General features: G+C 40.5%; 2 protein-coding genes across 6 annotated transcripts in view; one reads left to right on the forward strand and one right to left on the reverse strand.

Moving 5' to 3' along the window:
- SMC6 (structural maintenance of chromosomes 6) overlaps positions 1–2,167 on the reverse strand; it is a 44,406-nt gene extending 42,239 nt beyond the window's left edge. For 2 of the 3 annotated variants that reach the window (XM_054629050.2, XM_077175102.1), the window contains exon 1: positions 2,026–2,167. The gene's annotated coding sequence lies outside the window, so the exon portion shown is untranslated. Of the gene's footprint in view, positions 1–1,585; positions 1,858–2,025 lie in introns of those variants that run through there. The other variant, XM_054629051.2, reaches the window with a different exon arrangement.
- Positions 2,168–2,379: 212 nt separating this feature from the next.
- GEN1 (GEN1 Holliday junction 5' flap endonuclease) lies at positions 2,380–23,974 on the forward strand. Of its 3 annotated transcripts, none has more exons than XM_077175104.1 (14): positions 2,380–2,493; positions 5,349–5,546; positions 7,024–7,210; positions 8,590–8,766; positions 11,376–11,486; positions 13,438–13,511; positions 13,999–14,090; positions 14,896–15,046; positions 15,166–15,202; positions 15,304–15,384; positions 16,180–16,310; positions 19,159–19,220; positions 19,765–19,908; positions 20,112–23,974. In XM_077175104.1, the coding sequence occupies exons 2-14, from the start codon at positions 5,386–5,388 to the stop codon at positions 21,515–21,517; spliced, it is 2,814 nt and encodes a 937-aa protein (XP_077031219.1). In that variant the 5' UTR covers positions 2,380–2,493; positions 5,349–5,385; the 3' UTR covers positions 21,518–23,974. The 3 variants fall into 3 exon arrangements, with proteins under 3 accessions (XP_077031219.1, XP_077031218.1, XP_054486365.2); XM_077175103.1 differs by having other exon boundaries at positions 2,485–2,613; XM_054630390.2 differs by lacking the exon at positions 2,380–2,493 and having other exon boundaries at positions 2,632–5,546.
- The last annotated feature ends 2,909 nt before the right edge of the window (positions 23,975–26,883 follow it).

Below are 26,883 nucleotides of genomic sequence, written 5' to 3' on the forward strand. Positions count from 1 at the left end.
TTAGGTATAAAAACTGGATCTATAATTGGGAGCAAATTGGGAGCAAGACAGCTTCAATTAGAAAAATCAAAGGATCACTCCAAATTACAACAAGCAATTTTTATGCATATAATGAAAGCACAAAAGAAAAATGCAAGCCCCAAATGCCCTCTATAAAATGACTGCTACATGTTAGAAAAGTACTTACCCTGTACACATCAAAGGATAAGAAGGCACAGGCTGCATCCACTGATATTCACCCATGTTTCAACTTAATCAATGGCCTATCTTTCCAAAGTATTCACTGCTATGGAGTTCCACAACTGTTTCCCTCTTCCCTGCCTGGCTGGTCACAGCTTGGCTCGTCCAGGGCTGACACAACCAATCTGCTGTCACCAAACCCACATGAGTGCCTTTCTAGCAGCCCTTGCTGGCCTGGTATCCAGATAAGGTAGGGAAGTATCCCATGTGTCTTGTGGGACATCCACTTTAAACACTCTGGACACAGCCCAGCTATAACCCTGCCTTCCACCCAGTTGGCAAAACAGAGGTAAAGCAAAGACATCAGAGCAGACCTATGGCAGGATGAACACAAGATATGGTAAGGAGAGGAAGAAAATAGTTGAGGTCTTTAGCTGATGTATAGCACACTACATTTAACAGTCACAAAAATACCAATAAAATTACAAATTAACATCCAGGTCATAGAACCAGTGAGGGGGATGTGGAGGGGAGGAGGTTTCTAAGGGAATTTCAGTAACATTAACTTCGGGAGTGGCAACTTGGTTTACAGTGGAAAGGGAAGTTAAAGGGAGGTATTACAGAGGGCTGAAGTCAGAAGCCCAGTCTCAAGACACAGTAGTGGAGTGCTCTACATTTTTGGGACTGAGCCAGATGTTCTAAGTTAGACTGTATGTCTGACGTTGACAACTCCTCTCCTAACACATTTGCAGCCAGTACATAAGAAGCCTATACCATCCCATCAAACACTGGAGAAGCAGTGCCTGACCCAGAGGATCACACAAAGGGTAAGGCTGGAAGTGAACATAGCGTTCATAGGTTCACAGTGTTCATAGGTTGAACATCTGGTCTAACCTCCCTGCTTAAGCAGGGTCATCCCATAGCCCATAGCACAGCATTGTGTCCAGGCGGTTTCTGAATATCTCCAGTAAGAAAGACTTCACAGCCTCTCCAGGAAATCTGTTTCAGTTCGTGTTCACCTGCACAGCAAAGATATTCCTCCTCATGTTCGGGTGGAACATTCTGAACATCGGTTTCTGCCCGTTGCCTCCAATCTTACTGCTCGGCACCACCAAGGCGAGCCAGGTCCAGCCTCTTGACACCCTCCCTTTAAACATTTACACGGATTGAGGTCCCCTTTCAGCAGTCTTTTCCCGAAGTTGAACAGGTCCAACTCCCTCAGCCTTCTCCTCATAGGAGAGATGTTTCACTCCATCAATCATCTTTCATAGCCCTCCACTGGACCTCCACCTCTCTCTTGTGCTGAGGAGCCCAGAACTGCACTGCGGCACACAGGGCAGCTCTGCCTCCTCTACGGAGAGCGAAAACGAAAGCGGGGCACAAATCCCCTCAACTCCACCATTACCTGTTGCTTTTCCCAACACCGCACGACCCGGAAGGCTCCACCACCCCCCAGAAAAGAGACATGGGTCCCTTGGCGGCCGGAACGCCCGTCCGGCCGCCGCTCCTGCTCTCCGCCGTCAGAGATGGGCACCCGAGGGAGCGCTCACGCCCGGCGGGGCGCCCACACTGGGCAGCGGGTGACAAACGCCAGCTCCCACCGCTAACGGGCCCCGCACAGCCACCTGCGCCAGGAGCGCGGCCCCAGGCCGGGGGCAGCGGGGGCAGCGGGAGGAGCGGCTGGCAGCGGTTGCTCCGCCTTGCGGCCGCCAGGCCGCCCTCCCTCCCAGCCGTCCAGAGAGCGCGGCGCGCCCGGACAGCGCCCGCCGGCATCTTCGCCCGGCATGGGTCACCCGTCCCTCGTCTCCCCTCCCTCCGCCCCTCGCCCGCTCCGCGCCCCGTTACCTGGGACAGCTCCCGATGCCCGCACGGCGGGGCGGACGGGGCGGGACGGGCCGGAGCGAGCGGAAGAGCCGCCTCCGCGAGTGCGGCGCCTGCGCGCTCCGCGTCCCCCGGGGCGCGTTTCCGTGCGCGCGCCATTATCGGGTGTGGGGGGCGGAGCGCCCGCCGCTCTGGAGCCGCTCCGAGCGGGCCCGGCGAGGCTCTCACGGGGCCGTCACGGGGCCGGGCGTTCCTGCTGCTCCCCGTGGAGGCGGGGCCGCTCCCGGGCCGAGGCTGAGCAGCCCAGGGCAGCTCGGGCACGCCTGTTCCTGTGGGCGCAGCGGGGCGGGAGTTTCAAACGCTGCGTGCGGGGAGCCCGCGCTCGGCTCGCCGGCAGCGGCTCGGGGCTGTTTGTGTTCATCCCGCCAGAAGGATCCGCAGGCGCTGAGGAGGAATCTGCAAATGCTGGAGCGCGCCGCTGCTGTCCTTCGGGTGTGCTGGTTTATTGGCAAAGCTGTGCTGGGGTAACGCAGAGAGAGGGAAAGTTGTTAAAAACGTCAGGGCTTTCGTGTTTCCTCTGCCGTACCTTTCCTCCTTTTTAAAGGCCTCCGGGTGAGACATAAAATATGTGCTTAGCCGTCTTTGCAAGTTACCTTGGTCAGGTGTGAAAATATCTCTGTATAATTTGAATTTCAGCGGTAAATGCTTTCTGTGGTTATTTTTAAGTAAGTGGTATTTCTGGCAGTGTTAAAAAACTTAGTAGAGCAGAATGTAGTCTTAAAGCACTATATACGGCATAAAAGCTTTATAGGTTTAGCACATTCTGGCCTGAAGAGACATTGAGAAGGTTTTGTAGGTGAGTGGTTATTTTTACTGTTAACCATCTTCAGTGATTTCTAAGTATATGCAAATAAATCAAGTTCAGTCTTGCTTCTCTGGAAGTTGCCATCTCTCTAGGGTTGGAGGCTCGTGATGAACGAAGCTGTTAAATAAAATCCGAGTAGACAGATCATTCATGTTAAGAATAGTTAAGCTATTTGTAAACTGAATTCAAATTTAAATATTTTATGAAATACACTCAAAAAAACCAAAGACTGCTACCAGTCTTGTAGGCTTTCATAACTCAATGTTAGATATATATTCGAAGTGATGTGAAAAACTTAAATCCTCAAATAGCTATACTTTATTACAGTGAAAAAGTCGACTTTTTAGTTTTCAATTTTTATGCTCTTTTTATTATTATTTGTAATCTAACCAGATATAGGGTGTTTGCAGTGTATTTGTCTTTCCCATTAATTAAGTACTATGTGACACTCCATAACAATACTTAGAAACTAACAGGTGTTTTTTAAGCAATTGTATTGATGCAGACTAGCAGAAACCAAATTATAACACCAAAAAGACATCTCCCTTCTTTGTTAGGTGTTCTCTCACTGAAGGTGAATTATTGTGCTTGTCTTTTGGGAAGGTTTGGATACTTCCCCTGTGCATCAGAGAAACTGATTATCCTGGACTTCAAGAAATTGTACTATGTAGCCGTATGCTTGATTTGTATTTTTAACTAATTTTTATGTGCTTGACATACAACAACAATAGCAATACTCTCTGTCTGCATACAACTAAAATGAGGTTGAGTCATTGTAGTAGTTAAAGAAATGGATTAGAGGCCTGGATTGTGTTGAAAGTAAACAACCTGGAATTGAATAGCTGCCTTGCTTTAAAACAGAATTAGAGTATGAAATAATGCACCCTTCAAAGGCAGGCTTGCTGTCCTGACAGACTCTCGTGTTAATTGTGAGAGACCACACAGTGGCTTAGCTCCTCATGTGTCTTAAGCAGATCTCTCAGATCTCTAGGGGTCATCTAGTCTGATTTATTCAAAGGAGCATTTTAATTTATCTGATCGTACAGTAGTGTCAAAAGCAGAAAGAAATACAAAACATTCCACATTGTACTTGATTTTTATATTCTAATATTGGGAGAGAAGAGAGAAAATAAATAAGCATGAGACAAACTTTGTACCATAAGACAGTGCAGGAATAAATTGGTATTGTGAGAGTGGAAAGCAGAGTATGTGCTCGAGGCCTTGTATAAAACTGGCAAGATGTGAAAACCAGAAGAATAATGAAAAGAAGAAAATGAGCGTGGTAATGGGGTACCATGGTGAGTGGAGCTGTGTAAGTAAAGTTACATAAGATGAAGAGATATACCTCCTAGTGGGTGTATGTTTTCAACTGGTGTGCATTATAGGTAGTGCTAGTCCTGCAGTACCAGAGTTGGCACAGTGAAACACACTGGTGTGTTTCTGCAGTCACAGTGTTAGAAATGCCAGGACATTTGTTTGGAAGGCAAATTCAGAAGTCATCATGTTGCACTGAGAGCTTAGTAACAAGTTGGCCCAGTCCTTTTTAAGGGCTCTGTGATTGCCTGAAGTGGTAAGTTTGGATTTTGTGCCCTAAGTAAGAAGTTCAGAAAAGTAACAATTTTCTGATGAACGTGGATATCCTGGCCAAGAAAGAGGTGCACCATCCTGAGCCAGGTGTGCATGTTGCATGCAGCTATTCCCCAGGCATCCAGGGCCAGAATAAAGTACTGCCTCCTTCTTAATACTGCATTGGAGCTCTCTTCACAAATTTCAGTGCCAATCACTGCTGATTCCCTGCTCAGAGAGGCTTCCATCAGCACTAAAAGTAGGACAGTATGGCAGCTGGATGTTAAGAATGTCTGCAACCTGTGAAGCAGCCACAGCAGCAATACCATCTTTTTTTTCCTGAACTCCAACCTGAATTTCCTAAGCCAGAATCTCTGGGTGTTGACCCCTGTTGTATCATCTTGGAATGCAAGGAAAGTTTAAATTCTGTTGTCATTGTAAATATTCCTCAAATAGCTTTAAGCTACTTCTATTTTATCAGAAAATTTTAATGTGAATCCTACCTCAAATCAGGACGTAAATTCCTTAAGAATTCTGTGGTTTGTTTTTTTAATAAAACTTGCATTGTGTTTATGTAAGGGACACGTAAGACTTGGAAATGAATAATTTTTTGTTTATTTTTTTCTTTTCCCTGAGTTTGGTTTTATTTATGTTCAGCTTATTATTATATTTATTTATTATTCAGCTTATTCAGTAATGCAGCTGTTCTGTCCAAAGAAGGTATTTGGTAATAAACCATCTGTGAACTGGAGTCACTACACTTAGAAGACTTGGAAGTGGACTTGGACTTGCAAGTGTTCTTGCCTCCAAAAAGTAGCACTTATAGTGGCAAATATTTATCTTCTGAACTTCACAGTCATAATGCTTCACTTCATGCCATATGCTGAAACTGTTTTATTTTCTTTGGTCTCCACAGTTAAAATCTACCTTCTGACAACAAGGAAGCGAAAACAATGGGAGTGACTTACCTGTGGCAAATCCTTGAGCCTGTGAGGCAACCTGTCAACATAAGTAGTCTCAGAGGGAAAACACTTGCTGTTGATTTAAGTTTGTGGGTTTGTGAAGCACAGACTGTTAAAAAGATGGTTGGAGTAGTTACCAAGCCACATCTCAGGTATCCATATAAATTATTTGAGCCAAATGTCTTGGAGCTGTATAATTTAAATATGTTACTTATTCAATAGAATTCTAAGAGTAGCTTAGAAAAATCAAAACTGGTGTTTTGATTCAGTTATCACTTATGCTACATATGTAAAGGGTTTGAAGTGAGTTCTAAGTAGACCCCCATGTTGAATTAAATATGTTTAAGTCATTCTTCAGGCATTTGAACAAACTTGAGGAATATGGATCTATTTTTAATTTAAATGAGTTATCTAAGGAATGAGCATGTCTAAGCATCTGTAATTTCAAAGCACTGTTCTCTGCAAACAGTGCTAACAATAATGAAAACATACACAAATTTTCATCAGTGCTTGTTGTTAATTACCAGTGTAGAATACTGAGTTACTACATGGTGTTATACACTCCTGTGACTTCTGTTGAATTCAGCACGATATAAAATATCAGCATGATACAAAATCTCAGAATTTTCTGAGAATAATGTCTTAAATTGTTTTATACTTACAAACTCAGATGGATAATTAACTATAAAACTGGCAGGATTACCAAAGTCATTACATCAGTGTGGTAGGATGTCCTGTGTGCAGTGGAATGGAAGCATCAGGCCAGATCTCCAAAGCAAGACAAGGAGTTGAACAGATTTCTACCAAAAAAATGTTTTCAGAAAGTTGAAAATATTTTTTTTGAGAATTTGTATTTTCAAGTAACTTATTGTTTAGATTGATTTTTTTACATCATTTGTGAAAATAGAACTAACCTCAAAAGACCAGCTTACTGTTTTTTGCTAGTAGTAAAATTAAATCTACAAAATTAAATCTAGTGTAATGGTCTCTCCATGTCTGTCAAAGTGATATAAATGTTTGATCCACTCCTTTGGAAAGATTGATAGTGGAATTACTGGTTAAAGCATATGCTGTTTGATATGACTGCTGTTAATTTTACTGTTACAGTCCAAGTATTTATTACTGCAGCCTTGTAAAGCTCCACGCCCCAGTGGCGCTGGTTTGCATATGAAAAATTGGCATTGTAATGGTATCTAGAAGTCTGTCCAATACTACAGCATTCAGTCACTTGAGGTGCACCTGTATTGATAGATCTGGGGTTAATATTTGATATAAAATAATCAATGTAAATATGTGTTTGGAGGCAGATTTTGGATATTTAATATATTTTTATTAAGCCTTTTAAGTTTGCTTACATCTTTACACCCAAAAAAACATCCTTTCTGTTGGTATTTTCTTAGGAATTTTATAAAGCTGCTACAATTTCATAGTATGACAATTTCAGCCAAAGACAGGAATGTAGATCAGAGGTTTGTTTAGATTGGGGGCAAGAGAATTATTAGAGGTAAAGGCAATGCTAGGATTTTTCCAGTGGTAGGGTCAGGAAAATATAAGAGAAATGAGGAAAATGTCTGAAGAGATCAGTCTTCACAAATAGTTCAGCTTATGGAACACTTTGCTTTATTGCAGAAACCTATTTTTTCGGTTCTCTTTCTTTGCATCAATGGGAATTAAACTCGTGTTTGTCATGGAGGGAGAGGCCCCCAGGCTGAAAGCAGGCACCATGAGCAAGAGGAATGAGATACGCTATGGGCCTTTGAAGAAAGCTGGAGCTGTAAGAACAGGGAGATCTTTATTTACAGCCATGTTAAAAGAGGTGGGTAACTGAGTGTTGAAGTATTTTTAATGTGATAGAAAGAAATCTTAACCAAATTAAATACAGGAGTTTGAAATAATTGATAGCTTTTGCTGCAACCCACCCCTGAAGGCCAGGTAACTGAGGTTCTTGTTAAGAGATTCCTTGGGGGCAGATTAGGGTGGAATGGCACTGAATGACTAGTGTGTACATTTTTTACACCTGAGCCAGTTGTGTAAAGGAGGAAATTGGCAAGATAAAAAAAGCATTATCCCACCTCACAGGATCTGATTATTGTTGGCCTCACCCGGCTCAAAAACCAGCTTGTTGCTAAACAAAGGCTGGGTTTTTGTTGGCATCCTTCCATGGTGGGTGTGCACCCCCTGTGTCATACTGCATCAGAGGTTTCACCAACACACACCCAAAAATTCTCCTGCTCTTTGGCTGGGGGTGCAAACGTGCCCTCAGCAAAGCACCTGCTGCCTTTTCAAGTGACCAGTTGTTAGAGTTATTAACTCCTATTATTTCAGTGTCTCACAGCTTTATACACAACAAAAGTAAATGATGTTTTGAAGTTTGAAGGAATGTGCACCTTTGAAGTCAGGCCTTACAGCATCTGTTAAGTGTTATAGAAGACAAACAGTGTCAGAATAATTTTCTTATTGATATGTTCCAGCACAACAGCATGTTGTGCTGTTGTGATTGACAACCATAACTGAGGATTTATTACAAAATTTAACTTAGCTGTTCTTTTACGGTGTTATTATCCATACTTCTTCATATACTCCCACCCCCATTAACCATTTTTGTCTATTCAAAAATCTATGAAGTAGAATTCATGGCCGTTCAGGGCTTCACTGGACTGTACATACCGATTCATGTTTTATTCTAAAATTCTAAAATAAAATATTTTCTCTGAAATCTGTATGTATGTATCGGTGTGTCTTGCACAGTGGTCTAGTCTTGGTAGGATGACATCATTGTACTTCTCTGCTTGATACTCTTGGGAAGTTTGGCACATGTTGGAAGATGTCTGTTCTGGCTCAGCATTACTGCTGGAGTAAATAGCATTGCTTCTCAAAGATAAATACTCCTTTGTTACTACTCTTCTGAAAACATCCTAAATATCTATTTAAAGTGTAAAGATTTTTGTGAAGGAGTGGCCATTAATCATGCTGTGTTCAAGTCCTCTAATTAATACTTAGCTCTTTGTGGATATCTACTATTTCACTGTTACAGGAAATTATTTTTTGCTGAAGTAGTGCTTTCATTGATGAGGTGTTACATAGGCAGAATAACAGTAGCAGTTCTTAAAGGCACTTGTGTCTGAGAAAATGCATGCTAATAAGTGAATTTAATAGCTCAACATTCAACCTCTTTCCTTTTGTTCCTTCTTTTAGTGTCTTGAACTGCTGGAGTGTTTAGGTGTCCCTTGGGTTCAAGCAGCTGGAGAGGCAGAGGCAATGTGTGCCTACCTAAATGCAAAAGGACTTGTTGATGGCTGCATTACCAATGATGGAGATGTTTTCTTGTATGGAGCTCAAACAGTTTATAGAAACTTTGCCATGAATGCTAAGGTAATGTATCTCACCCTGTTCCCACCCTTTCTATAGACTCCTTATAAAAATGTAAATAGAAGGAAAGGACTTGAAAAAATACTTATATGTTATTAAACTTACCTTGTAGTAGTTGGGTTTGTTTAAAATAGTGTGTTTAAGACAGGGACATTTTATTTGATTCACTGGTAATTGTTGTATTGGCTGTGAGAGGAAAACTACTGAGAATAGGGTAATATTGCCTGTGTTTGTAGTACCCTGTGGTGTCTCATATAAAGTTAAATTGCAATTTTTTTCCTATTTCCTTCTTTATTGTGGAGAAGTTGAGTGAAGTAATTACTTCCTATAAATTTTACCCTTAAGTCATATGAGAGTGATCAGCCTCCTGGGTCTAATAAGTGTTCACATACTTGCATCTTACAGGTTCATTTTATTATGAATATACTTGCAATTAATGCTGTTTGCCTCAATTGGATATGAATAGTGTAGGGATTGTACATCTGTATCACAATCAATTTTTGTGATCATTCAAAAACCAAATAATTTATGGCCTTAAACTGAAGTGTTCATTTGTTAAGAATACAATTTTCCAGAAATGGAGAAAGGCTACTCCAGATTTCTGTAATTTATAATGTTCATCTGAAAGACTTGTTGAAAAAATACATTGGAGATATGAGAAAATCAATAGAACAAAAGAAGTGCACTACAAATAATTAACTCTGAAAAAATAATTAGGGTTGATGGAAGGTTATTTGCTTTGGTGACACCATGTTTGAGTTCTTCCTTGACCTGGTTCTTTCATTCAGCTTCCTTGTCATTTATCACCAACAGTGAAGGCAAGCTCAATCTTTCAGGTGTACTTAGGTACATATATAGGTCAGCATAAAAAATAATTTGTGAGTGTGCACACTGTCAGGGGCAGCCGTTCTAGCAAATGGATCACTTCAGTTTGTTGGCTTGTGGGGGAATTTTTTTGTTGTGATTGAGGAAGGAGACAGTGGCCTATGTTTTCATTCATGTTAATCTTGATTCCATTTTGTATTTGAGTCCCTTTACCTTTCAAATATTTCTTTAGCTTATGCCTAATATGTTAGATAACATTTTTATTCTTTTATTTTACTTAGGTAGTACATTGAAATGTTTACATGCATTTAATGTTTAGGATTACATGCATTCCTGAAATGACTTGGCGCAGCCACTAGGATTTGATAACATTAGTTTTGCCACATTTTTTCTACAGGGAGGAAACAATAAAAACACCTAGAGTCACAGAATATACTGAGTTGGAAGGGACCCATCAGGATCATTGAGTCCAACTCCTGTCTCCCTGCACAGGACAGCCCAAGAGTCACCATGTGCCTGAGAGCCTTGTCCAAACACTTTCTGAATTCTGTCAGGTGTATCTTGGTGGTGTGACTGCTTCCCTGGGGAGCCTGTTCCAGTGCCCAACGACCCTTTGGGTGAAACACATTTTTGTGATACTCAAACCAAACCTCCCCTGACTCAGCTTCATGCTGCTTCCTCGAGTCCTGTCACTGTCACCAGAGTGAAAAGATCAGAGATCAGTGTCTGCCCCTCTCCTTCCCCTTGTGAGGATGTTGAAGGCTGCAGTGAGGTCTCTCCTCAGTCTCCTCCAGGCTGAACAGACCAAATGATTTCAGCCACTCCTCATACAGCTTCCCCTCAAGGCCTTTCACTATCTTTGTTGCCTCCTTTGGATTCTCTCTAAAGGCTTAATGAAATTTTCATATTGTGGCACCCAGAACTGTCCCCAGCACTGGAGGTGAGGCTGCCCCAGTGCAGAGCAGAGCAGGACAATCCCCTCCCTTGCCCAGCTGGCCATGCTGTCCCTGATGCCCCCAGGACAGGGATGGCCCTCCTGGCTGCCAGGGCACTGCTGGCTCATGTTCCACTTGCCATCAGCCAGGACCCCCAGGTCCCTTTCCCCAGCACTGCTCTCCAGGCTCTCATTGCCCACCCTGTGCACACAGCCAGGGTTACCCCGTGCCAGGTGCAGAATCCAGCACTTCCTCTTGTGAAACTTCATATGGTTGGTGAATGCTCATCTCTCCAGTTTGTCTCTCTGCCCTTCAGGGAGTCAACAACTCCTCCCAATTTAGTGTTGTTGGTAAACTTACTTAGTATTCCTTCCAGTCCTGAAATTGAATTAACACTTTTGGTGTCAAGTTCGGGATGATAATGAAGATGTTGAGAAGTGGGCTGAGGATAGGAGCCCTGTGGAACTCCTCTTGTGAGAGGTTGCCAGCTTGATTTAACCCTATCTACTGTGGCTCTTTGTGCCTGATCTGTGAGGCAGTTGCTCACCCATCATGTAACATGGTTATCCAGCTGTCTGCTGGACCTCTTGGCTTGTTTTAGTTTCTTTCAACAGTTGATGCCCATACTTGAAGTTCCAGAACTGTAGTTGTTCATGTGGTGTCCATGTATTACATTATAAATTTCAATGGCAATTTTTTTTTTCTATTAGACCCCTCTTATGGGGTCCAGCCCTTTCCTCTGGGTGTGGGTGAATAGGGTTCAGTAAGCAATCCCAACTGAATGTGACTCAGGGCAGTTCCATCCCTGTAACAGATGTAACAGCAATTATATGTAATAAATTTCTCTTGCAGGATCCACATCTTGACAGTTACACAATGTCCTCTATTCAAGAGAAACTCGGTTGTGACAGAGAGTCTTTGATTGGGCTAGCAGTTCTTCTGGGCTGTGATTATCTTCCAAAGGTAAGCAATATAATTATTTTTTATTTGGTGCTTACACTGTCTTCAAAAACAACAAAATGTATCAAGGGAGATACGCATGCTGGGAAAGCTTATGCAATGCATGATTACTGAGATCCAGCAGAAGATATGTAGGAAGTCACTGTAAATTCTATTTGTAAATTCTATTCTTTAGCCTTCTGAAAGGCTAAAGATATTCAAAATGGTTCATGAACATCAGTCTAAGACTGTTTTGTCTTGTTCCAAACCTTTTCTATAATGGAGGGGAAGGCAAAAGTTTAGATGCTGATTACATTGAGCCAAGGTGTGAGAACTCCATTGTTTATGAGGATGCTTTGTAACAAGTCACATAAAGTGCATCCCTGGCAGAGGAGGTGTGGAAAATGAGAAGAAAAGGCTTTGTCTGTGCTCTTTGGAAGACTTAGTAGTGATGGTATTGAGCTGTAGTTATTAGTAAAGGCAGTTCTGGATGCAGTTTGGATGTATTCCTGTTCCATTGTTTGTAAATATATAATTTATGAAGAATTAGAAGTGATCTATTTGGAAGTTTACCTAATTAAGTGAGAGGAATCTCACTCATTACTACTTCATTTCTTTCTTTTCTTTCTTTCCTGTAAACTCTTAAATTCTTTTTTGAAACATTGAACAGAAACTGTTGTTATGGCTATTTGAAAGGGAGAAGAAGTGGGATGAAACTTGATTAACCTACAGTTCATCATGTAGTGACTTCAGACAATGATTGCTCCCATTCAGGCTTGCTGCAGATATCTAGTTATTCTTAAATAGTTGTGTCCCAGCTTGATAAAACTATCCTTGAAACAACTGATACTGCTGGAAAAAACAAACCTTTCATTATTTTTGGTTTGGGTTTTGTTTTGGGGGTTATTTTTAAATTTTGCTTCTGTTATGGGAATCTTTAAATAGCTTGTTACTACTGTGTAAAGAGAGGGAGTAAAAAAACAGTGGATAATCAGTGGTTATTGTACCAAAGCAGCTCCTGGAATGCCAGGTTCTTACATAGCCTTAAAATGTCCCAATTATGTGATGCCAGATAGATCCTTTCAGTTATTGCAGCTCAGCAAAATAGCTGTAGACAAAAACTTGTTAAGATAGATGAATTATGGGAGTGCATTGGGAATGGAGATTGGCAGAACAGGTAAATGAGAATACCATGCTATACATGCACTTATTTTGTTGAAAATACATCAAAATAATCTTTCCTTGCAGAAGCTGAATGTCTGACTTTACGTGAATGTCTGACTGAAGTCCAATGAGGACTTGGTTTGAAATGTACATTTATTTTACATGGCTGTATGTATTCAGTTGTGCCCTTACAACTGAATAAATACAGATTTATTTGTAATGATGCTGTAGAAAGTACACTCAATACAATCTTCATAATCAGGTGTATTGATTCTTGGCAAAATAGGGTGAAGATGGAAAGAACTGGAAAGCAATATGTGTGTGTTTTAAATCATAGACTGATACAGTAGTTTGGGTCAGAAGGGACCTCTGAAGTTCACTTAGTCCAACCCCCCTGCAGTGAGGGACATCTTCAATTAAACCACATCACTCAGAGCCCCATTCCAACCTGACCCTGAATATTTCCAGAATGGAGCATGTACCACTTCCCTGGGCAACCTGTGCCAGTGTTTCTCTACTTCATTGTAACTTCTCTTTTCTTTTAGTTTATTTTTGCTTTCTACATCCTTCTTTGCCTTGTTTTATCTCAGGTGCTGTTGAGCATAAGAACAGCTTGAGTGTTACACTGGCAATACAGCTGTTAATCTGTCACCTTCTCTGCCCTTAAACTTGGCCAAAAATATTTTTCTCAATTTATTCCCAACATCTGGAATAACTTTTTGTCATTTCTCTACACTATGTAATAAAGATGTTTTTGTGAGAATATGAATATTTTGTTTGTAATTAAATAATATTTCATATTTCACTATAGGGGGTTCCAGGAGTTGGGAAGGAGCAAGCTTTAAAGTTAATTGAGACTCTGAAAGGTCAAAACTTATTGCAAAGGTAAGATGGAAATTTACTTAAGTGTTTTTTATTCAAAGACTTAACAGTATGTACTTCAACTCCAAGAAAATGTTTGTAATACTTTAAGTTAGGGAGGATATTACCACATTCCTTGCCTTATGTTTGCTAAAGGAATTGTTTTGCTAGGCAAGTCTCATATTTGTTTTAAACATGAGCTGGCTCCTAGCTCTTGAGCTAGCAGGTATAAGTTGATATATTGGAGTGAAAGTTGTAGGGACTGATGAGACTTGCTGATTTTTAATTGGGTTGTGGATTAGGATTTGAGATACCAAGTGCTTTCTATGTTATCATAATGTGTGTGTCAATGCTAGAAATCCAACATGATATACTATAAAAGACCCCTGTTTCATAAGTTGAAGAACTGTCTCTTGGATAAATGCTTGACAAGTATAAAGAAATTATTTTTCAGTGGTTTAAGTGTGAAAGCCAAAAATATTTCTTGATCCTTTTACCATCATCCTTTCAGGTTTGAGCAGTGGAAGGAACAATTTCAGCATGATGATAATCCACCTTTTGTTGTTAAAAGGGTAATTCACTGTTCAGAGTGCCATCATCCAGGTCAGTGTGAAAAGTGCTGAGCTGTACTTTTAGCCTCATTGTTTACTTTTTATTATGGGGTGATGGGTTTTGTTTTATTGGGTTATGGGGTTTTTTCTACTAGCATTAAAAACACTTTTCAGCGTCAATCTTCATGTTTTTAAGATTGTGTATATGTGCCCCTATATAAACACTTCCAAGGCTTGGGACTAATTTTCTTCAAATGTGAAACTAGTGGACAGCATATGGAATGTTATTACTATGCTGTTGTGGGATCCCAGATATTTGCCTTTTTAACATGATCAGTAAAGACAGCGTGCTGTACTCTATACTGCCTAGCAACTATTACTTTAGTTGCTTGAACTGGTCCTGCATCAAGAGGACCAAATCTCATAATTGATGAGGTATGTGGCAGTGTTTTTTCAAGAAGAAATTAATCCCAAGTACCCTGATTTTGGTATCATCTTTGATCAGTGAATTCATTCAAATCCATCATTTGGTGAAGGAAAAGGCTGATTCAAATATATTACTTGTATGTGTTTTCCAGGTTATCACGCATTACTTCTGTAGTTTTTTGATAATAAGTTTCCAGCTTAAGATCTGAAACTGTTGAGGGAAAAAGTCTTCAGAAAAATGGAAGCCTGCATGTCTTTTTCAGTTTTTACTATAGATTCATAAATGCAGATAATACACTCAGATCTGCTTACAGCTGCCATTCACATCACATTCATACTTGTTCTGAGCTTTGTATTTGTAATACTGCCTTTAGAGGTTTGGAGATTTTGGGAACCTCTTTTCTCCTCACTTTGTGTGTCTGTTGCTATAGGATCTTACAAGGAACATGAGCACAATGGATGTAAATTCTGTGAAAGTGTGAGATGCTGCAAGCCCAGTGACTCCAAACACTGCTGCCCCTGTGCATGGCATCAGTGGGAGCGACTGAAACAAGCAAATGCAGTGGAGGACAGTATCAGAAAGTAGGAATGGCCTGAAAATTTAACTGCTTTTCCCTGCATTCATATGCAGGGTGAGCATTTAGATGCATAATTTTTTCCCATTTTTCCTCAGCTCCTAACACATTTGTTTTTACCTCCAGAAAAGCCATGAGTTGTGAGGGCTTTCCATTTTCTGAGGTAACAAACAAGCCTACTTAATATCCATTGTTTTAATCAATTAGTTTAAATTTCAGCTTTTTATCCTCTCTTAAACTGCTTCTTTTATGTTTTATCTCAAGGTTATCCAAGAGTTTCTTATAAACAAGAATAAATTGATCAACATAAAGGAATGTCGAAGGCCAAATTTATTGTCCTTTCAGGTATGTAACAAAATATTGAATATTCAGCTTTGTAGTCTTTTTCTTTATTACTAAGGAAGTGATAATGGTGATCTTCATTGGTAATTTTACTTGAAATAAGAATTAAAGAATCTTGCCACAACATCTTAATATACCTCACTATTTTGAAAGCCTAAAATTGAAGACTTTGGAAAAAATCAGTTGCTGTAAATAGCTAGATAGAAAAGTGGAAGAAAGAGAAAGCTCACTTGTCATTGTTTTGTTTTTCATTGTCCAGTGTTGCTAGGTGGGGGTGAAGATGTTAATATATGTACATTAGCATTGTTTTCTAGGAAGGCTTTTTACTTTTTTGTTGTTGTTGTTTTTTATTGGCAAAATCAGATCTCTTCCAATGTTTAATTTTTTGGGTTTGATGACAACGTAAGAATTACGCATAGTAGAGTAGATCAGTTAAACAATGTGGCTTTAATGAAAATCCACATTCATTGTCTCACATGTGAAACCTGTAACTTTCACAGCTCCTGGTAGAGCTGATGTGAACCTGAGAAGGTGTTTAACAACTGTCTTATCCCTGCTGCTGCCACCCCACAACCGTTCCCTTGGCTTGTCACTGACAGCTGATGAATGTGCCCTGCTAGACATGGCTGTTCCCTCCCTTGGCAGTGAGGTGTTGGTGGGCATTACACCAATATATAAAAGTACTCTAGATATTTTAAGTATTTAGCCCAGTGTCCCAACTACATAACTATCTAAGCATGGTATCTAATAGAATAAAGAATGTTTTAAAGTTTGGGATTTTTTTTTTTATACAAACAGCTATTTGCTTCAGAGAAGATGGAATGGCCCAAACATTATGCTTGTAAGAAGCTGTTAGCACTTTTGACACGTTATGATATGATCCAGAGAAAATCTGGAAACATTGACTCAAAACAACTGCAGGCAATACGGTAATGTGGCTTGATTTCTTGAACTTAATATGTTTACTTCTGATGCCAGATAAAAACCACAAGGCTTTTCTGAAAAAAAAAAAAGAAATATTGTTTTCTTCCATCTTTGTTTCAAGCTTTGTGCTTGTTTTGAATAGAGGTAAAAATTCAGATCAGTGCACCAATTCTACTACTGCTGCACAAATACGTAGAGCAGTTTCATTCAAACTGGCAGTGCTTGTGTTCTCCTATGCTTGCTCTTTGTTCCTTTTCCTTAGATCTGTCTCAGTCCTCTTCTCAGGTTCTTAGCATACATTTGATTGAATTCTGTGTCTCAAAATAAGAGTTCAGGCTTAGAAATGAGCATCTGCAAAATTAGTCATAATCTCTGATTGCTTATCAGACCTACCAGCTGTCATTGTATTATGTGTCAACCCTACTTTTCATTCAGGACTGCTCCATCTAGGAATGGAAAAATGGCCAAGTATACAGTTACTAAAAATGGACATGCAGGGAAGAAAAAGCAAGATAAGCATGCAATTACTTTCTCCCAGAATACTTTCCCACCATCCAGATTTCTGTTACTTAGGAATTTACTGAGCCAGAATTAGCAGTTTCTTATTATGTCAGCCCTCAATGTAATTTATTTTTTTAATGATCTAATCTCTTAAACTTAAGTCAACTTCTAGAATCTACAGTGTCTGTTGGCAAATCTGAACTTCACTTTGTGAAGGGAATTGTAACTTATTTTAATTTTATCTGACGGTTTTGTTTCCCAAATGAAACCCAAATTTTCCCTGCCTCCCTAATTCTTTTATTGGAAGAAGGTTAGCAATTTTTCCGTGCTAGTCGAAGTTTTTAGACATTAATTTTGGGGCACAGGAGGACAGTCAATAGCAATGTGATGGTATCACTTCTGGGTTGATGTGTCATAGTCTTGAATTAGTACTTTTAGAGATGCTCATCTATTCAGTGTTATCTTTCAAAAGATTGGGGAGATTGGTTGGAGAATGCTTTTAAAATTGATTAGCAAGATAAATTACCAGTATTTACCTTTATGAATGAATTCATTGACATTCTCTGTTTATAACACTTTCTGGTGTTTCAAGAGTTTAAAAGAGAGGTGGTGCATGCACTGGAAGATTTCTTTTGTTAACAAGTGTTTAAAAATGCAGTAATGGTCCAGCAGGATCAGCATGATCCTACTCTTCATGCATAGGAAGCTACTAAACTGGGGTGTAGATAGACTTTTTAGAAAAATCTCAGTGACTGACTGTCCCTGCTCAGTTCAAGTTGTGTCTCTATCTTTTGCATGAGAGCATGAGGACAAATGACCCTGTCTGATCATTCAGAACATTACTGTCCAGGGCAGCAGCCTTCTCTGGCATTAATATCTTAAAATCATAGAATCATTTGGTTTGGAGAAGTCCAACCATTACCCTGACACTGACAAGTCCACCACTAAACTGTGTCCCTCAGTTCCACACCTACACATCTTTTAAATTAAATATCTCCAGGAATGGTGGCTCAACCACTTCTCTGGGCAATTTGTTCCAATGGTTGACAACCCTTTCCATGAAAAAAATTGTTTCTAATATCCAATCTAGTCCTCCCCGGTACAGCTTGAGGCCACTTCCTTTCCTATCACTTGTTACTTGGGAGAAGAGACTGACCCACCTGGCTGCAACCTCCTTCAGGCAGTTGCAGAGAGCCATGAGGTTCTCCCTGGACTAAACATCCCCAGCTTCCTGAGCTGCTCCTTTCACACTTGTGTTCCAGACCCTTCACCAGCTCCACTGCCCTTCTCTGCTGGAGCACATCCAGTACCACTTCTTGTGGTGAGGCCCAGAAATAGACACAGGATTTGAGGTGTGGCCTCACCAGTGCTGAGTGCAGGTGGATGATCCCTGCCCTGGTCCTGCTGGCCACTGTGTTGATCCAGGCCAGGATGCCACTGGCCTTCATGGCCACCTGGACACGCTCTGGCTCATGCTCAGCTGCTCTTACCAACACCTCCAGATCTTTTTTGCTCTTGACCACTTTCCAGCCACTCTTCCCCAGCCTGTAGCACTGCAGGGGTTGTTATGACCCAGGGGACAGGACTTGGCCTTGTTGAACCTCACACCAGTGGCCTCAGCATCAGTCTCCAGACCCCTCTGCAGAGCCTTCCTGCCCTCCAGCAGGTCAGCACTCCTGCCCAGTTTGGTGTTGTCTGTGGACTGACTGAGAGTGCACTTGATCCCCTCATCCAGGTCACTGATAAGGACATTAGACAGGACTGGCCCCAGTAGTGAGCGCTGGGGAGCCCCATCGGTGACTGACATCCAGCTGGATTTAACTTCACTCACCACCCCCCTCTGGGCTTGACCATCCAAACCATTTTTAACCCAGTGCATCCATCCCAGCCATGAGCAGCCAGTTTCCCCAGGAGAAAGCTGTGGGAAATGACATCAAGGGTTTTACTAAAGTCTAGGCAGATAACATCCACAGCCTTTCCCTCATCCCCTAAGTGGGTCACCCTGTCAAAGAAGGAGATCAGGTTGGTCAAGCAGGACATGCCTTTCAGGCAGGTCAGCTGAAGATACCAAACTGATGTTTGGTAGGAGACTGCATTATGTTTGTATCTTACAGAAAAGCTTTTTTTATTTTGTACGAATGCTCTTCTGAGTGTCAAATAAAAATGTTTCAGTGGTCAAATCTATACTCCAGATTTTTCTGTATACAGAGTAGTGTATTTTATTTAAAGATGTAGTAATTTCAATTTCATGAGAAGATTTTTTTTCTCTAAATCATTCCAAATTAGAATATTGAAATATTTTTAGATTTAAGTCTAGATTTAAATCTTTTAATGGACTTCCTCTTCTTACAGGATTGTTAAAACACGCGTTAAAAATGGAATTCCTTGTTTTGAAATTGAATGGCAAAAACCAGGTGGGTCTGGTTTCTATGTACATTATGGAACAAAACAGTTCATAGAAAAAAATAAAATCAAGCTTTATAGAGGACAAGAGTTTGGCAACACTCTAAGGCAATGGAATGTGGGCAAGATTAGAAACTGTTCCGTGGAAATAACAGGAAATGTGTATCAAATTTCACATACTCTGGAAGAAAAAGCAATGCTTTAAAGAAAACAAATTTACCTAGAAAGCAAGGGACTCAGTCTTCAGCTACTTTTTCTAGTACCTGTAAATAAGACCTAAACTGTGTATTTCATACCTTATTTCACTATGTACCCGAAGCTGTCACTGTTTACTAGCTAGAAAATTTTCTGTGCTGCCAGACTCCTCCCTGTAGTGTGTCCATTTGTGCCAGGAGACTGGCAGGAAGAGAAAGACCTCACTTGTAGATAAATCTCAAATATCACACTATTGATTTTTTATGTACCTTCTTTGTATTTAAGTCTTTGCTGTTTGGTTTTTCATTCCCTAGTTTGACATGTATATTCATATCAAAAGTAAATTCATTATTTTTTCAGAACATTATGTTGATCCAGAAGATGAGCCTGTGGAGTTGTTTGTAGTCACGGTAGAAGAAGAGTCTTTGTTTCAGGCTGCTTATCCTGATGTTGTTGCCCTCTATCAAGTGGAAAAGTCAGACATGCTTCAGAAGAAACAGAAAAGTAAGTCCAGAAGCTTATTTCATTTGAATCTATATGTCTTGCCAGAGTGCAAAAAACATTTCTTCCACTCTTGAACAATATAATGCCAAAGCAAGATGAGAGGACTGTGCTTTAATCTTACTATTCTGTACTTTTGCACTAAGAAATATGAACTGTGATTTATATGCCATTCAAAGTGCACTTTTTATTATTTTTCTTTTCAGAAAAGAAAGACAGATCAGAAGAAAAGGAATTACCAAATTCTTATGATGAAATTACCAGTCTTCTGTCTCAAATTAATTTAAAGCCTACACACCGAATTCTTCCTGTGCAACACTCCACATCAGATACAAAATCTCTCCCAGAAGATCAGACACAGCAGAGAAGTACTGGATCAAAAGATGTAGCATTACCTTCAGCTTCCTGCCTAACATCAGTTCATGTGTCAACATCAGCAGCTGCTCCTGCTGACTCATCTGTGCCCTCACAGTGCACTAAGTATTCAGGGATGTCATCCTCTTCCTTTGTACCTGGTCTGCAACTGAGCAGTACTGATGGGAAAGGAACCTCCTTCAGCACGACACCAGCCCATGGAGGTGATGACCATGATCCAGCAGCTGACTTAACCACATGCATAAAATACTCACATCCACTAAGTCATGAAACAGTAAGAAATAGCTCAGAATATTCTGATGTTACACAGTCTGATATACATTCTGATAGTGAAGATGATTTGTTCACAAATTATGCTGTGGGACAAATTCAGGAGTGGTCTTTAAGCGAGAGAATACTTAAGAAGGCTCCCATTCCATCACAGCCTTTGTCTGAAGATGCAGTGCAACTGGAGTCTTTTAATTGTTTTAAACAACCAAAAGAAACATTGAATCCTGATAGAAATCATGTCTCTTCCTCATGTCAGTTAAATAACCCAGTGCAGGAAAATAAAAATGTTCTATCAGAAAACTCTGCTAGTAAATCCAGCCTACATATCTATCAAGATGCATACAAAAAAGCTGACATCCTGGCTGAAATGGTGCACAAAGACCCTTCTAGAAGTGGTTCAGCATCTCTAGCCTGCAGTGGGAAAACAACAGAGACACTTCATCCTGGGTGTGAAATGCTTCCAGCATCTCAAAAGGCAGCAGATGCAACTGGCTGTCACATTAAAGAAGCTTGTATTGAAACTACTTGGAAAGTTTCTTCTAAGAAGAGTGTCTGTCAGAACAGATGCTCTTCCAGCGAAGACAGTGATGATGGGCATGTGGATAAAATCCTGGTTTATGAGCAGCAGAAAAGGCAACTGAACCCTGGCCAGTTCAAGAAATGTTTTACAAAGAAAAAGGGCAGCATTGTTACTAGCAAAAGGACAAACAGTGACTCAGCCCTTACAATTAAGGGGAAGAATAAGATGACCAATTTAAAGAAAGCTGCCAACAGTTTCTCAGTGCAAGCAGCTCCAAAACCGTCCTCTGTAGAGGAAGTTAATTGTTCCCGAAGTCCAGAGAGACCAATTGCAAGATTGGGTTCTGATCCCACACAGCAAGAGAAAAGTGCTGTTCTGACTTCTGCGTGGGCAGACAGTCCCCTTCCCCTGTCTGAAAGACTGAAAGGAAGAATCAAAATGAATTAGGTTCTCCATAAAATAGATTATGATAGCAATTAATTGTCAGTTCTTGAAGAGTTCTTTCTCAGAGTTTCTGCAGTATGCTCTATCAATCTTATGTGGACACAGTTTTAATGAATAGGAAGTGCTGGCACTGGAGCTGAAGTTTGGAACAAAAATGTTAACAAAAGTGCCAAACAGTTGATTCTAGGCAAGTACCAGTCATTCTGCGTGTGTTTACATTCTGAACTTGATACATAAGCATCAGGATACAGTATGCAAGGATGAGGGAGATTTATTTAAGAAAAAGGGGGTTTTTTCCCAACCAGTTGTGCAGATTTTGTGTACAGCTATTAGTCTTCCTTACAAAAACACTTACTAAACAGTGCCTGCAGTGCTGTTGGACTTTCCTAATAAGACAAAGTGATGCAGCATTTTTAACTGAAATTCTCCATTCTCCTCTACTAATTTCACTTTGCAAGTTTTGAAATGGGTTTTGAAATCCTGTGTTTCTGGTTGTATTGACCATCTCTAAAGGACCAGACAGAGACACACAGCAGATGTACCTCACAGGGTAGCTGAATTTATATCTGCCATGCCCCATAATAAGCTGTTCTTCGGGGGTGCACCTCTTCCAAAGAGTGGAATAAGCCATGTAAGGATACTCTGGTGTTGTAGCTGTCATATCTAATATTTAAGGAAATTTGATGACTGATTTAATTAAATTTAATTAGGACATTTTTTCTTAAAGAAGGCTGAAATCTCATCTAAAATTCGCTTCCATTTATAATAGAGTGAAAGTTAAATTACAGAAAATCTAGTTATTGTATTGCAAGTTCTTTGGATAATATCATGTCTGGGTGTTTTTTAAAAGAGGAAACTTGAGTACAGTTTTGAAAGTGCTCTTCCTACCTCTTTACTGCAGAAGCAATCTCTGTTCATACAACAGAAAAAGTTGTTCTCAACAGTTGCCTGTTGGAAGAATGCCTCCTTGTCTGTATTAGGTGTTTCTAACTTCTGTGCACCAGCCAGAAGGAAGACAATTCTTGCCAAGACATACTGTTAACAAGAGAAATTAGAATATCTGTGCCTTAGTAAAAAAGGTCAGTTCTTCATCATGGTCAAGGACCAAGTTTGGAAGTTGAATTCCAGATGTGTTTAAGGAAGACATAGGTAACCTATAGCTAATACAGTCTGTAATTAGACAAAATGGTACTTTCTTAGTTTACTCTGTGGGAAGATGGAAAAGTTTTATTTATAATCGATTTTCCAAATGAGAGATGTATTCTGGAAATGAGAAAAAAATTGAAAATATTGGAAACTTATTTTCAGTTTTGAAGATGGTCTTTGACTTCTGGAGCCTCTTAAGTGCCCAGCTGATGTGAGAAGGTAGCTAGAAGAACAGAGTTGTGAAGGAGAATAGGAATCACCTGGGAATTTTAAAGGGAGAGATTCATAGCATGACAGAATGGTTTGGGTTGAGGGGGACCTTAAAAACATCCAGATCCAACCCCTGTGCTATGGGCAGGGAAGCATTCCTTATGCAGTGGTCAGTAATGGAGGGATCTGAGTGGGAGTTGGTTTTTTTTTTATGAAAAACCACTGTTTTTGGTTATGTATGATTTTTTTTTCTTCCTGATGGTTTTGAATACTGAAAGTTGAAATCAAGTGTTTAAATTTTTATTAATAAAAATGCCAACATCATGTAAACACACTTTTGTTCCCTCCTAGGATACGGGAATGTGCTTTTCTGTTGGGGGATTATTCAGTTTTACCCACAATGTGTGGATTTCTGGATTTAGAGCTTTCTTTAGAATCGGGGGGCCCAAGTGGATTTTGGAGGGAATTTTCTTTGTTTTCCAAATCTGCTTGAGATGACTGCTTCAATGGATGAGTAGGTGAAAATACTGTCAGAATTATGTGAATTATGAAAGTCAGAAATGCGATATATTAAGAACCACAGAGGAAAAAATATTATGTTGCTGATTTTTCCTGCTAATTAATCGGGTTTCACAAGTACAGTTCAAGCATGAAAAGCAGAAAATTCTCCATTTTTTCATATGTAATGCATCCAAATTTTGTTCCAATTTTCTGCCACTACTGTAGAAGCAGCGATAGATGTGGGAGAAAAAAACCCAACTCTGTAGAATGTTCCCTCTATTTATGCTGTAGCTGCTCATTGCAGTAAATAAAAACATTTATCATTGGGGCTGACTGTTGCTTGAATTAAACTTGTGATTCATTACAGAAGGGTAATTACAGTTTTTAAATTGTTTTAGTTTCTCATCTTTATGTAATTTACTCAATCTAAAGACTAGGTATGGGTTTTTTTTGGAGCTTTTTACTGTGCTGACTGCTTTGCAACCTCTCACACTTGTGAGAATGATGTTTAAGTAAATTGAGGGGGTGTAACATAACTTTCTTCTGCAGAGAATGTTTCTCCAGGATTATGTTAAACTGCCTGTAAGAATAAATCAGTTGATGCATCAACCTCATGAGCCTGAATAGATTTTCATTTATCATCTGTCCTGATCTGTGTGAATTGGCTCTACCAGGGTGCTTCATACAAAGTAATAAAAATGTACCTACCATGGAGGTGGAGCAGGTAAGGGGCTCATCCTTAAAGTCATTTTCTGAAAGGTTTTCTGCACAACTGCTGTCCCAGCCTGAGTACTTTACCTGATCTGTCACTCTTGCTGGCATCCCTCTAGCTTGAATGATGCTCACAGAGATATAGAGCAGAGCCATAGGTTCTGTCTTAGCAGGGTAAATATTTCCACTTACAAACAGTATCGAACATTAAATGCAGCTCATTTGTTCAGCATAGCTTGACAAAGGGAAACATTTACTTGGCATTCCTTAGGATTGTAACTTATTATTTCAGGTCCACAATCAACAAGAAAGGAAAATAAATGCTGTTTACATGGACTTTATACATAGAGAGCTAGAAAAAAATATAATTTAAAAGATCACTTCTCAATATCTCTGAATCCCATTGTCATTTTTCCATTGGTAGAGATTACTGAAATACTCACCCACATGGGAACCTACCTAACAAACACAAAAATTTGATGAACATAATGAATTTTTTGATAGTTAACCAAGAAATTTCCTAATTTGAGAAGGGATTTATTTAACTTTACACAGCCTTGGCTCTGTGTTCTTGTGTCAAGGGAGATCCTTGGAAATGGAGTGGCAAAAGAGACTAATGGCAGCTGTTACTTGAGACAAGATAGTCTTTTCATGTCTAAAAAGGTGTCAGGCCCTGCCATATTATAACAGCAGATAAAAGGAAACTGCAGTTAGAATATTACTGGGAGTTGTTGTAAACCCAAGTGCTACTGACGAAACCGTAAACTCGGCGCTAGATTTGGCGCTTTTTCCTTCAGGAAACAAAACACTTTAACTGTTTCAAGAAAACAAAATTACAATCGGTGACAGAACCACTCTGCACAGTTCTCCTGCTCATGTATCCTGCATTGCAGCTACCATCAGTACTGAATTTAATTTAATCACATAAGAAACCTTAAAATTCTTTAAGCCCAAGCCTTGTGACCACCCCTGCCCCAAGACCAAGTTGTAGAGGTTTTGCCACTTCAGAGACTTGAGCACAACTGGAGAAAGGGACATACCTTTGAAAAATCTTGTTCATTAAAAACAGCTAGTCCTACTAAAATTCCTGATGGATATTTAATTTTCAGAAGCTGCCTGAATAAAAATCAATTAAGGAAAATGATCAGGAATATTTTAAATGCCAATGTAGTGTAGAAGTAGCTCTACATTAGCATTTGTTATTTGAATATCTTATTTTAAAATACAATTTGCTCTGCTAGAGCACTTCTGCAGCCAAGTTTGAAGCCCAGCTAGTTGTCTCACCAAATATTTTTCACAAGCATTGGATCTGTGGTAAGTTTTGGGTATTCTTTGGCACATGGTAGAAGGAATTGTGAGTGTGGTCTGTTTTGGATAATTTCAGGGGCAAACTAGATGAGCCCTTGCATGCTGTCTTATTCGTCCATGCCAAGATCCCAGCGTTGCCCTGGCAGTGACACCACATAACAACAGACAGACGAGATAGGCACAACCCTAGAAACTCTCCAAGTTTTAACTGCCTCAAAACCATGAAATTTGTGGCCCCCTGTGAGGCTGAATTCAGGCTATCTTTCAGTCCAACGTGACTGACACGTCCCAGAGCAGATTTAAGCCTCTGTCTCTCAGCCCACTGCAGTGCATTGTAGACATTTTCTTTGAAGCTTTTGCACTGGAGACTTAAATTTGCTGCTTGATCTACAACTGGGTAGGAAAGAGCCCTGAACTCAGTCTCAGAATCCCCAAAACCTGGAGTTTAATGGAACAAAGGGCTTCAAGAGTGACAGCCACATGCATCCCTAATGTACAGGTGCTTCATAGGACTTTATATCCAGGCTAATGTGTTGCTAGTTTTCCTAATTATTGAATGGCTTCTTTACCAAATCACACCAGTGGTGTCCCTCAGGGGTCTGTGCTGGGGCCAGCTCTGTTTAATATTTTTATTGATGACATGGATGAGGGTTTAGAGTCTTTCATTGGCAAATTTACAGATGACACTAAGCTGGGAGCGGAGGGCTTTGCAGAGGGACTTGGAACAGTTGGATGGATGGGCAGAATCTAATGGGATGAAGTTCAGTAAGTCCAAGTGCTGAGTCCTGCACTTTGGCCACAATAACCCCTTGCAGTGTAACAGGCTGGGGATGGTGTGGCTGGACAGTGCTCAGGAGGAAAGGGACCTGGGCGTGCTGGTTGACAGCCGGCTGAACATGAGCCAGCAGTGTGCCCAGGTGGCCAAGAAGGCCAATGGCTCCTGGCTAGTATCAGGAATAGTGTGGCCAGCAGGAGCAGGGAGGTCATTCTTCCCCTGTACTGGGCACTGGTGAGGCCACACCTTGAGTATTGCATCCAGTTCTGGGCCCCTCAGTTTAGGAGGGACGTTGAGATGCTTGAGTGTGTCCAAAGGAGAGCAATGAGGCTGGAGAGGGGCTGGGAACACAAGCCGTATGAAGAACGACTGAGGGAGCTGGGGTTGTTCAGCCTGGAGAAAAGGGGACTCAGGGGTGACCTTATCACTCTCTTCAACTCCCTGAAGGGTGACTGTGGTGAGCTGGGGGTCGGTCTCTTTCTCCAGGCAACAACAGACAGAACAAGAGGACACAGTCTCAAGCTGCGCCAAGGGAGATACAGGCTAGAATTAAGGAGGAAGCTTTTCACAGAAAGAGTGGTAAATACTGGAATCATCTACCCAGGGAGGTGGTGGAGTCACCATCCCTCAATGTGTTTAAAAAAAGACTGGATGTGGCACTTGGTGCCATGATCTAGTTGAGGTGTTACAACATGGGTTGGACTCAATGATCTTAAAG

Source organism: Agelaius phoeniceus, chromosome 3 (genome assembly GCF_051311805.1).
Source record: "Agelaius phoeniceus isolate bAgePho1 chromosome 3, bAgePho1.hap1, whole genome shotgun sequence".
NCBI classification, from domain to species: Eukaryota; Metazoa; Chordata; class Aves; order Passeriformes; family Icteridae; genus Agelaius; species Agelaius phoeniceus.

Excerpts from the sequence above, each read along its gene's own strand:
- GEN1 (XM_077175104.1), top strand. The coding sequence starts at position 5,386 with ATGGGAGTGACTTACCTGTGGCAAATCCTTGAGCCTGTGAGGCAACCT. Across the intron at positions 5,547-7,023 it reads GTTACCAAGCCACATCTCAG|AAACCTATTTTTTCGGTTCT; the intron begins GTATCCATATAA and ends GCTTTATTGCAG. Across the intron at positions 8,767-11,375 it reads ACTTTGCCATGAATGCTAAG|GATCCACATCTTGACAGTTA; the intron begins GTAATGTATCTC and ends TTTCTCTTGCAG.